This window comes from Onychomys torridus, chromosome 16 (genome assembly GCF_903995425.1).
Source record: "Onychomys torridus chromosome 16, mOncTor1.1, whole genome shotgun sequence".
Lineage (NCBI taxonomy): Eukaryota > Metazoa > Chordata > Mammalia > Rodentia > Cricetidae > Onychomys > Onychomys torridus.
The window spans coordinates 62,527,238-62,538,754 of NC_050458.1; the positions used below are offsets into that span (position 1 = coordinate 62,527,238).

The 11,517-nt window shown below is 44.3% G+C and overlaps 1 protein-coding gene across 4 annotated transcripts in view; it reads right to left on the reverse strand.

Annotated features, from left to right (window-relative positions):
- Rpap3 (RNA polymerase II associated protein 3) overlaps nt 1-7,002 on the reverse strand; it is a 30,405-nt gene extending 23,403 nt beyond the window's left edge. Inside the window, exons 1-4 of one of the 4 annotated variants that reach the window (XM_036208210.1) lie at nt 6,924-7,002; nt 4,188-4,346; nt 2,493-2,633; nt 962-1,084 (exon numbers count right to left, since the gene is read on the reverse strand). In XM_036208210.1, coding sequence (XP_036064103.1) covers nt 962-1,084; nt 2,493-2,633; nt 4,188-4,340 — 417 coding nt within the window. In that variant the 5' untranslated portion in view covers nt 4,341-4,346; nt 6,924-7,002. Of the gene's footprint in view, nt 1-961; nt 1,085-2,492; nt 2,634-4,187; nt 4,347-6,611; nt 6,689-6,919 lie in introns of those variants that run through there. The other 3 variants (XM_036208207.1, XM_036208208.1, XM_036208209.1) reach the window with 3 other exon arrangements.
- Nucleotides 7,003-11,517: the final 4,515 nt, after the last annotated feature.

Below are 11,517 nucleotides of genomic sequence, written 5' to 3' on the forward strand. Positions count from 1 at the left end.
CCCCAGTGTCTCTGATTAAAGCCTCACACTAGATGAGAAGCAAAAATTCTAGGACAATTAACATTTGCTATGAAGGTTGCTAACATAAAAATAATATTCTCGTATGTTAAAATAGCAACGGCCCACATTTACAGCCTGAATGTGTATGGCCTGATTCCTTCCCTAGACACTCTGGAGAATCTACTAGTAGTTAGGAAACTACTTCAGAGTTAGCAACAACTGCTCTGTTTACAGTGGAAATGTCCTACCCTCCTGCATCCCTGTGGTCCAGATTCTACCTCATCAACAGTACTTCTGTCGGGTGCCCGCTGGAACCACCTTGTCATCTCATTTAAGTTTCTTAGCAATCCTTCAAAGACACCTTCAAAACCCATGCAACCTTACATCTGCCTGTGGGTCCACACCCACACTCTGGATTGTCTTTCCTTCTAAGCAACCCCCTTCTCTTAATTCCTCTGCTGAAGCCTGTGTTAAAGTATTTTTATTAAAACCCTCCTCTCCAAAGGAGAAATGACAGACACTGAACATTACAAAAGTAACCAAAGATGGCCTGTGATGTGGAGAAGTGGAAGGTAATATCTATTCCAATAATCACACACTCATCCCAAGCTACATCTGTCTACCACTGAGAGCATAAATAAACCCAGATGCTGTCCAAACACTTGGAATCAACTCACTGAACACATCAACCACTGAGGATTAGCAACACTTCTGTTCAACTCTACAGCTAAGAAAGTGAGCTACAGAAGGTTGAAAGAACTTGTCACAGATCAGAACCAGGTAATTAATCTGGCTCTAAAGAACATGCTCCTGGCTCGATACACACTCTATGCCACCCAACAAGGATATAGCCAATAACAACTTAAAATGCCAAGATCCCCAAAACCATGCTAAGAATTTTAGAATTTGCATAATCTTATACACAGCATTCCTCTCTAAGGAATCCAAAACCTAAAAGTACCTTTTCTTTTAGAACTAGAGCCTTCTGGGAATCCACACGCACACCGTCTTCTTCTGACTCCGACTCCTGGGACACAGAATCATGGGTACTGTCTTCTTTGTCAAGTTCATCAAGAATACTGTCCTGAAATCAGAAGTAGAACAGCGCTCATAATTACGTGAAAATTAAGAACACCAATTACCTTCAATAGAACTTAAATTGTTAAGATCTAGGGACTTACATAAACATAAATGAAAGCCAAAAATAATCTCCTACAGTTAAGATTACAATCAGGGTGCTGGAGAGATGGCTCAGAGGTTAAGAGCACAGGCTGCTCTTCCAGAGGTCCAGAATTCAATTCCCAGCAACCACAGGGTGGCTCACAACCATCTGTAATGAGATCTGGTGCCCTCTTCTGGAATGCAGACAGAATACTGTCTACATAATAAATAAATGAATGGATAGATGGATGGATGGATGGATAAATAAATAAGTAAATGTTATTATGAGAGGGGGCTGGAGATGCTCAGAGCTAAGAGCACTAGCTGCTCTTGCACAGAACCTGGGTTCAGTTCCCAGCACCCACATCAGATAGCTCACAACCACCTGTAACTCCCGTTTCAAGGGATCTGACAACTCTGGTCTCCAAGGGTACCTGTACTCTTGTGTGCAGACACACATACCTACACATATTAAAATAAAAATAAATTTTCACCAAAAGAATCAACTCTGAGCCAGGTATGGTAGCACACACCTTTATACCAGCTCTCAGGAGACAGAAGCAGGATCTCTTGAGTTTGAGGCTAGCCTGGCCTACAGAGTTCCAGGACATTCAGGGATACACAGAGGGAAAAAAAAAGAATCAACTCTAGGACATATCTCCACTTTCTTCAAATGAATAAATACTATATGGTATATGCTATTTACCTCAAGCTAGATTCGAACCCCTGACAATCCACCTGCTTCACCTCCCAAGTGCTGGATACAGGTGTGCACCATCACATCTCTTATATAATACTACTTTTTAAAAGATTTATTTATTATAGTGTCTTGTGTGTGTACCACATGTATGTAGATGTCTGTGGAGACAAGATGAGAGAAAGCAGGCTGAGCAAGCTATGGAGAGCAAGGCAGTGAGCAGCATTCTTCTCTGTGTCACTTCCTGCCTCCAGGTTCCTGTCTGAGCTCCTGCCCTGGCCTCCTTTGATGATGATGCACGCTAACCTAGAAGATGCAATAAGCCTTTTCCTCCTTGAATAGCTTTGGGTCAGTGTCTTATCACCGTAATGGAGAAGCAAATTAGGACTTTCAGCTGACATGGTGGTATGGACCTGTCTATGATGTGACGAGGCACTCCTGAGGCTGAGGCAAGAGAATCACAAGTTCAAAGCTAGCCTGAACAACATATGAACGAACACCTTCCCTCTCACAAAAAAAGAGAGACAAACACAGGTGATACAGACACTACTATTTTTTACATAACCTGTGACTAGTAGCAATGCCAGGAAATGTTTATCTAATTACTAAGAAATACATAACTAGATCAACTTACCACATCAAGTTTTGCCCAGGCATCATAATCATAAGATTTTATTCTGTTTTTTGTGTTTTCCTCTTTGGTTTTTTTGGAAGAATCTTTAGTTTTGCCTTTCTTCTTTTTCCTAAAATTCCCATTTCGAATAGGAGGTAAATTCTAGACAGGAGAAAGAGAAAAGAAAAAAAAAAAACTCTGAGCAGTTTGACACTTTGCTACTTTTATGTACTAACAATGTATGAAATTATCACTAAATGATTTTTTTTTTTCCTTTTTCCTCCCTTTTTGGTTTTTTTCAAAACAGGGTTTCTCTGTGTAGCCCTGGCTGTCCTGTAACTTGCTCTGTAGACCAGGCTGTGCTCCAACTCAGAGATTCACCTGCCTCTGCCTCCCGAGTGCTGGGATTAAAGGCATGTGACACCATGCCTGGCACTAAATGATATTTTCAAATTAGAAATTTTTTTTCAATTTAACTTTCAAGTGCTTTATTATTTTTTTTTTAAGATTTACTTTTTTTTTTTTTTTAATTATGTATACAGAAGAGGGCGCCAGATCTCATTACAGATGGTGGTGAGCCACTATGTGGTTTCTGGGAATTGAAGTCAGGATCTTTGGAAGAACAGTCGGTGCTCTTAACCTCTGAGCCTTCTCTCCAGCACCAAGTGCTTTATTTTATAGTACTGATTATGAGGACTGAAGAAATGGCTCAGTGGATAAGAACACTTCCTATGCAAGCAAAGGATCTGAGTCTGAATCCCCAGCACCCAGGTAAAAGATGCGTGGCCACACATGCCTGTAATCCCAGTGGGAACCAGAGCCAAGCAGATCCCAAGAGCTCTCAGGCACAGGGTACGTCAGGGTCCATATACACATGTCTCCAAATACACAGTGCTGAGATTAGAGGAAGGCCTCTCTACACGTACCACAGGGGCATACACCACACACACACACACACACACACACAGAGCAGATTGTTCAAAAGCTCGCTGATTTTCAGTTAGCAAGGTAAATAAGCAGAAGTTAAAGGCAACCGGGCATGCCTCCAACTGCTACATACAACATGAAAACCTAGCCAGATTTAAACATACTGGCTTAATACAAATAGCTCACCTAGCTAGGTGTGGTGGAGCACGCCTTTAATCCCAGCACTCAGGAGGCAGAGGCAGGCGGATCTCTGTGAGTTCAAGGCCAGCCTGGGCTACAGAGTGAGTTCCAGGACAGACAGGGAAACACAGAAGTCCTATCTCAAACAACAACAAAAGTACCATCACATGATCATCCTTTCAATAAATATCCACTAAGACTTAGAATATCTTATGATAGTTAACACATTATTCAAACTTAGTGAGAAGCTGAGTCTCTGAAAATGTTAATGGTAACGTAAACCACCCCAATCTCAGCATTTTCATGTTTCTGTTAACAAGATCTCATGTAGCCCAGGCTAGACTCAAACTCTCTATATAGCCAAGGAGGGCCTTGAACTCTTGCGCCTCTGGCTCCACCCACTGAGTACTAGGATTACAGGCAATGTCAGGCTTTTCACAACACATTCTACAAGGTCATACTTTAACTTTCTGGATCAGTAACCCGCTCGGCAGGTCAAAGTGCTGTCCTCTGACTTCTAACTGTGCCCCCGGCATGCTGGTGCGGGTACACACACATACAGTGTACACACACTGATAATAAACGATCATACCAGGAACCTTCATTTACCTCTTCGGGAACACCGCCTTGTCTTCTTAGCTCCATGTCCTTCTGTTTAATGTCATTTTCCCAGTGCTCTAAATCCCTCATGAAATCCTGCAATTCCTCTGCATTTTGTTTCACTTGGAACTGTAATTCAATTGCTTTACTTGTCGAAGCCATTCTGACCTGCAAAGTTTTGAGTACACACCTCCGATAAGAATTAGAAGGGCAGGGGCTTAAATTCACAATGGGGACGCACCCCCTAAACCCACTGGAACTTACAGGTACTTCAGAAAACTGCATTTAAACCGGAGGTTTAAATAGGTGCATGCCTGTGAGGCTAACCCTCAGAAGACTGAGGCTGTAGTATCAAAGGTTCAAGGTCAGCCTGAAGTACTCAGCAAGGCCCCATGGAGAATTTAACTTGCCTACTCTTCCGAAGGCAGTGACATAGGACACTGCCAGGTGTCCGCTGTTCACTGTTATGATGGCATGGCCTAAACAAACATAGATCAGAGGGTAAAACAGTCAACTAAGTGTTCAAATCTCAGCTGGGCTGCAAAAAGCAGGCCAGTCAAATGAGTAAGAGGAAGGAATGGGCAGCAGAGAGAACTCTGAGAGAATAAAGAGGCTAGAAGTCGACATGGGACAGATTCGGAAATGCCAGGCCACTGGGTGTTACATACATTCGAAAAGCCACATAAAGGTATTGATGGATAAAATAAAAATAATGCGGTGACTGCTTAGGTTGAGACGTTGGGAAGCAGAGAGATTTAAATGATGCTCTAGGTTTTTGCTTGGTAGAAACTGATAATGTTGTTTTCAGTCAAGAAACGAAATCTGAGGGACTGGCCAGCTGGCTCAGTGACCGAGGGCTTGCCACTCAAGCCTGACAACTTAAGTCCAATCCCTGGAGCCCACATAGAGGTGCGGAGGGAAAAGTGACTCACAAAGCTGTTCTCTGACATGTGCACCGTGGCACACACGCATGCACCATCACGTCAAATGCACATACAGGGAAAATAAATAACGTTTTTGAAAAAGATATGCAGCTTTAAAAGAAAACGGCTTATGTGAGAAGGAACAAAGGAATAGTAGAATGATTTCAGTCAGGAGTATGTCGAATGTGAGTGCTTAGGGGCCATCAGAAGACATCTAGGAGGTAGATAACGGACTAGAGATAAATGTGGGTGACGCCAGCACTAATTTTGTTTGTTTTTGTTTTTCAAGAGTTTCTCTGTGTAACACTCCTGGCTGTCCTGGAACTCCATTTGAAGACCAGGCTGGCCTCAAAGTCACAGAGATCCACCTGCCTCTACCTCTCCAGTGCTGGGATTAAAGGCGTGTGCCACTGCCGCCTGGTGACACCAGCATTCACAAAATCACGTGGTTGAACATGCTTAGCCACCATAACTAATAGAATACTGAGGAACAGGAAGCTGGGCAAAGCCTGAAGAACAGTAATACTTAGGGAACAGGAAGAGATGTCAACATCAGGAAAACTAGGCATCAGGACCTAGGGAGCGGGGAGGATATGAGAGCACTGTCACCAAAGACCCGAGGACATTAGTTTGTGAAGTGGGAAAGGTGAGCAGTGCCAAATGCCACACGAGCGTACAGAAAAGAAAGGATATTACATTTGGTCCTATAAAGGAGAATGTACATGGGATTTTCTTAAGGGCAGAAACGAGTTAGATAATTATGTCATATGGGACTAGGGGAACTGTCTTTAATAATGCTAAGACTCGATCCACTGAAGGCACATGAAGAATACAGCTGGGCGCAGGGGGTCATTGCTCTTGAGTCCAGCTCTTCTTCGGGAGGTAGAGGATGCATCACAAATTAAGGTCAATAGGACAACTTAACAGACCCTGTCTAAGAACAGTTGTTAAAGGGTTAGATACAGCATTTGCCCAACATGTGAGAAAGATGTCACGGACTACCCTGAAGACTGCAAATAAAAATAAATAAATGAGAAGGGATAAAGTGGTAAGTCTAGGTACCTTAAGGTGGAGAGACTATGGGGGTGGGAGGGTGTTTATAACATTTTTTGTTTTCCACTAAAAAAAAAAAAAAAAAAAAAGACTGTTTTAGGTGCAAATGGATCTTCTATCTCTGCCCCAACAACATTGTTTAAGCGTCAAGCAGTGTCCCTATTTGGCTAGGAGCATGCATTTCATTCATGAACAAAACTAGTATAATGCTTTGCTGGAGACAAACCAGTACAAACCGAAACAAGACCCTGAGAAGCCAAGCCGTGCGGTGACGCTGCACGCCTTTAATCCCAACAACTCAGGAGACAGACAGAGGCAGCCGGTTCGAGACCAGCCTGGTCTACCACAAAGCGAACTGCAGGGCAGCCAGGGCTACAGAGAAAGCCAAACATAAAATAATAACATAAGAAGGAACATGAAATGCTCTAGGGTCGAGAGCGCTTCTTACGCCACCCACCCGCCCCGCGGGTCCTCTAGCAGCCCGAGCTGACTAGACGGGAGTCGTCCCGCGGACAACCGGACTTGCAGCGCCTGGGGAAACACCTTCACACCCGGTATCCAAGCAAACCCTGCACAGCACCCTGGCCGGTCCGCGGCCCTCTCCGGACGGGGGCTCCCGGGCAGGCCGAACGCGCAGGCCTGGGCTGCGCGCGGAGAGCCCCGCTGCACCGCCGCCGTCCCCCGGGCAGACCCAGCCGGGCGCCGCGCTCCCGCCCCGCACCCCGAGCGCCCCTGCAGCCGGCGGCAACGGTAAAGCGTGCTCACCCACCCCGGCCGTCACCACCCTCACCGCAGCCAGGGAGACGCGCGGCGTCACTCGCCGCCGCCGGAGGCCGGAGCCTTCCCACAAGGCCCCGCGCGCCGCCCGCGCGTGCGCAGAAGGTTCGGTGCGCGAGCCCGGCCACTCTACTCCAAACTGCGGAAACAGGCTGACTCTTCAATCAGCTGAACGTGAGAACCCCAAAAGTGCACCCATGCTAACGTCCTCTGACCTCCCAAACAATAAGGCGTTTAATTTCCCTCGACTGTGTCTCTGAGAGCTGCCTTGCTTTCGGCGACCGAGATGTTTGTAGCCTCTCTATGAGGATCGTAGGAGAACGTTACTGTTATTTCTAAGAACTGCCCGCACTGGTAAGCTTGCTGTTTTTCCTCTAAGGCTTGCATTTGGCTGCTTGTCTTGTACTTTTTGCTAGTAGCCTATTTTCTTAGAGTCTCTGTGGGTCTCAGGCTTGTGTCCGTCTTTAGATAGACCCTGGCTTATCTAAAAGAAAGCCTTTGGAACCTGTAGCGCTTGCCTCTGCTTCCTTTGTGAGTGAACTTTTCCTGCTGTAACAACTCTAAAATTGTACGGTGAAACAAACATAATTACATAATTTTTAAAGTCGACAAACACAAACCAGTTTTTCAAATTGGATCAACTTTATCATCCCAAATTAATATCAGTTAGTTATTCACAAATCATCCAAGGAGGGTGTGTGTGTGTGTGTGTGTGTGTGTGTGTGTGTGTGTGTGTGTGTCTGGTGTCCCACACAGGCTGATTTATGAATTTTATCCTAGAGGTTTGACATAATTAATCGGAAATCCAGCCTCAGCATCAGACACTTTGAAAGCATAGGATACAGCTGTGCAATTCAAGCTGAGAGCCACTAACCCAGGCACCAGTCAAGGAAACACCACCTTAGATCTTCTCTTACAAGGTCATATCATTAGAACCTTCCTACTGTGTGACTGTTTATTTTAAATTCATTTAAAAGTAACAAGAGGCTGGAGAGATGGCTCCATGGTTAAGAATGTTGTTTGCTCTTGCAGAGGACTTGAGTTCCCAGCACCCACATGGCAGCTCACAACTGTCTGTAACTCCAATTCCAGAGGATCTATGCCCTGTTCTGTCTTCCACCAGCACCAGGCATGCACGTGGTGTACTTACATACATGCAGGCAAGCACTCAGACACAAAAATAAATATTTATAAAAATAGAGCATTAAAGATTGTGTTGATGGCATTGTAGAGATAAACTGGCTTTTAGCAAAGTGTGACCAAGGCTGGCCTTGAACTCATAATTCTCCTGCCTCAGCCTCTTCAGCACATTCTATTGTGTACACAGTACCGCAACCAGCAGGACTCATTCCAGGGAAAACTTGCTCTAAAAAAAAAAATCTTAATATGGCTGGAATGATAGGGTACACCTTTAATCTCAGCATTCAGGAGGCAAAAGCAGGTGGATCTCTGTGAGTTCAAGGTCTACATAACAAGTTCCAGGTAAACCAGAGCCATGTGGTGATACCCAGCTTAAAAAATAAAATAGGGCTAGAGAGATGGCTCAGCAATTAAGAGCACTGGCTGCCCTTCCAGAGAACCTGGATTTGATTCCCATAGTTGGCTCAAAACTGTCTGTAACTCCGATGCCTGGAGAACCAACACCCTGGGCATCAGGCACACACATCATACACAGACACACATGCATACACATAAAACTGAATTAAAAAATATTTGTAAAAATTAAAAATTAGGGGGCTGGAGAGATGGCTTAGAGGTTAAGAGCACTGACTGCTCTTCCAGAGGTTCTGAGTTAAATTCCCAGCAAACACATGGTGGCTCACAGCCATCTGTGATGAGATCTGGCGCTCTCTTCTGGCGTTCAGGGATACATGCAGACAAAGCACTCAAATTTTTTTAAATAAATAAATTAATTAAAAATTAAATATTTATTTATTTATTTTTCTATTATCAGCTTGATATAGTACAAATTCTTATCCTAATAGTGAAATGTTTCACTGAGACTTGCCCAGTAATTGAGTAAAACCAAAACTTTAAAATTAAATAATTTAAAGTAATCTTTATGTATATTTAAATTAATCATAAATCTATTTTAAATAGATATTGGTGTTCTTTGAAAAGCAACTACTTTTTTTTTTATTAACTCTAGGCAGAGTTGACTGAAAGTGGACAACAGAACAGGGCCAATCAGTTGCTCCAGTAAAACTCCATAGCACCTTTGGGTAGTGAATCGCCCCTCTCTCTCCTCCTACCCAATTGTGGAATATTAGCTTAAGATGTGTTACATTTGTTTATGCTGTGGAACATTTGTTTAATGATGCAAAGATGTGTTACATTCTTTTATGTTGCATTTGTTTAACTCTGTAAAGCTTTGTTACTTTGCCTGCCTAAAACACTTGATTGGTCTAATAAAGAGCTGAACGGCCAACGACAGGCAGGAGAGAAAGGATAGGTGGGGCTGCCAGGCAGAGAGAATAAACAGGAGAGAAGAGACAGGAAGGAACGAGAAAAGGAGGAGAGGAGGGTACTGGGGCCATCCACCTAGCAACACAGCCAGCCATGGAGTAAGAAGGAAAGAAAGAGATATAGAATAAAGAAAGGTAAAGCCCAGAGGCAAAAGGTAGACAGAATAATTTAAGTTAGCAAGGCTGGCTAGAAACAAGCCAAGCTAAGGCTAGGCTTTTGTAAGAATGAGTTTCAGTGTGTTTATTTGGGAGTTGGGTGGCCGGGCCCCAGAAGAGTAAGAAAAGCAAAGTAAAATAACAGCACCCCCCCCCCCATGTGTGTGCTGAATACAATCAAAAGGAGAAACACTGATTGTAACTGAATGACCTCCACGGTCTTTGCTTCCTGGTTTTAAAGCACCGTTGTCCCACTTATGACAGCCCTGTGAGCTCAGACATGACAGCTTCTCTTTAGATGTCATGCCTCTCCACTTCCATCAACAGTCATCTTTAAATAGGCTTCCCTAAAACTGACAGACTGGGCCTTTCTTTTATTTAACTTTTTCTGTGAATAAACTCAAGTCACCTCAATTGAATTTATTGTTAATCTCTAGGTAGTTATTCTCAAAGAAACAATCTCTTTATGTGGTTTTTATGTCAAATCGTAATGGTCGGTGGAAATAAACATCACTGCAAAAGTGAGATGCTGCAATGGCTATTGCAGATGCTCGTAATTGCGTGTCCCAATAGTTGAGCTCTTTCAAACAGCTAAGTGTGGAAGGGTTCTGACAGCCGTTTGGAGTCTTAAGAAAGGGTTATCAAGTAAGGAACTTCTTGTTTGGTTGGTTGGGTTTTTTTAATTTTGTTTTTGTTTGTTTTTCAGAACACTATGTAGCCCAGGCTTGCCTGAAACTTAATCTGTAGCCAGGCAAATCTTAAACTCATGCTCTTCCCACCCACGGATGCACATGCATGGCATTCACTCACAGACTATGGCCTCCCAAGTACTAGGGCTGTGTGGATGGACCACCATAGCCGGCCATATGAGTGCCTGGTGCCTGTGGAGGCCAGAACTGGAGTGACAGGTGGTTGTGAGCTATTTAGTGTGAGTGCTGGGAACTGAATGCACCCAGCCCTCTGCAAGAGCAGCACATGTTCTTGACTGCTAAGCCAGCTCTCCAGCCTTGCAATTTCTCTCTTATATGAGACCAGATATAAACAACCCAGGACTGGTATGACAACCAGTGTCAGATAGATGGTCCTACTAAATCCCTGCTCTCTAGGGAGTACATAGCTTTCGCTCAGAGTACAATCTCAAGCTCCGGCAGTCTCAAGCCACAGGATCACACACCCTCCTCTGGCCTCCACAGGCACCGAGCAGGCATACATGCAGGAAAAATACTCATATAAAATAAAATTTTCAAAAGGTGTGGTGGCACACACCTTTAATTCCAGCATTGAGGAGGCAGAGGCCGGCAGATCTCTTGAGTTCAAGGCTACCCTGGTCTACATAGCCAGTTCCAGGACAGCCAGGGCTACAGACACCCTCTCTTAAAAAAACAAACAAACAAACAAATAAATAAATAAATAAAGGAAGGAAGGAAAGAAAGGAAGAAAAGAATGGCATGTTATTTTCACATTGATAATTTCTCATGTTACTGTTGAAGACACTGATCTGAATAAGAAATTTGCCCGTGTGGTCAGACCCTAGCTAGACACATGCAACCTGACTTGAGTATCCACACCTTGACCACTGCGTCCTTCTAACCCCTCTCTTGCCCACTGAACCAGGAACACTCCCAAGGAGGGCCCGACATGGCCCTGCTGCATTCATCTAGACGCTGTTCCTCACAGGCGTCAGTCCTGCCTTCCTCAAATGTGGCCTAAATAATCCGTGAGAAGTCACTCAGGCCTCTCCTCTTCCTCCAACCTCTGTAGTCACAGAAGCTGTTTCCCAGAGTCCTTCTGCTCCCCATGTGTGTGATCAGGAGGACTGGTACAGGGGCTGAAGCCACCAGTCTCCATTCCTCCCTCACACCCCATGTGTGATGCTCTTTATTTGTGTTACAGGTGTACCCGGAAGAAGTCTGTCTTCCTCCTGGTCAGAGTCCTGCTGAGCCTCGGGCTTCACACAGATTCCAC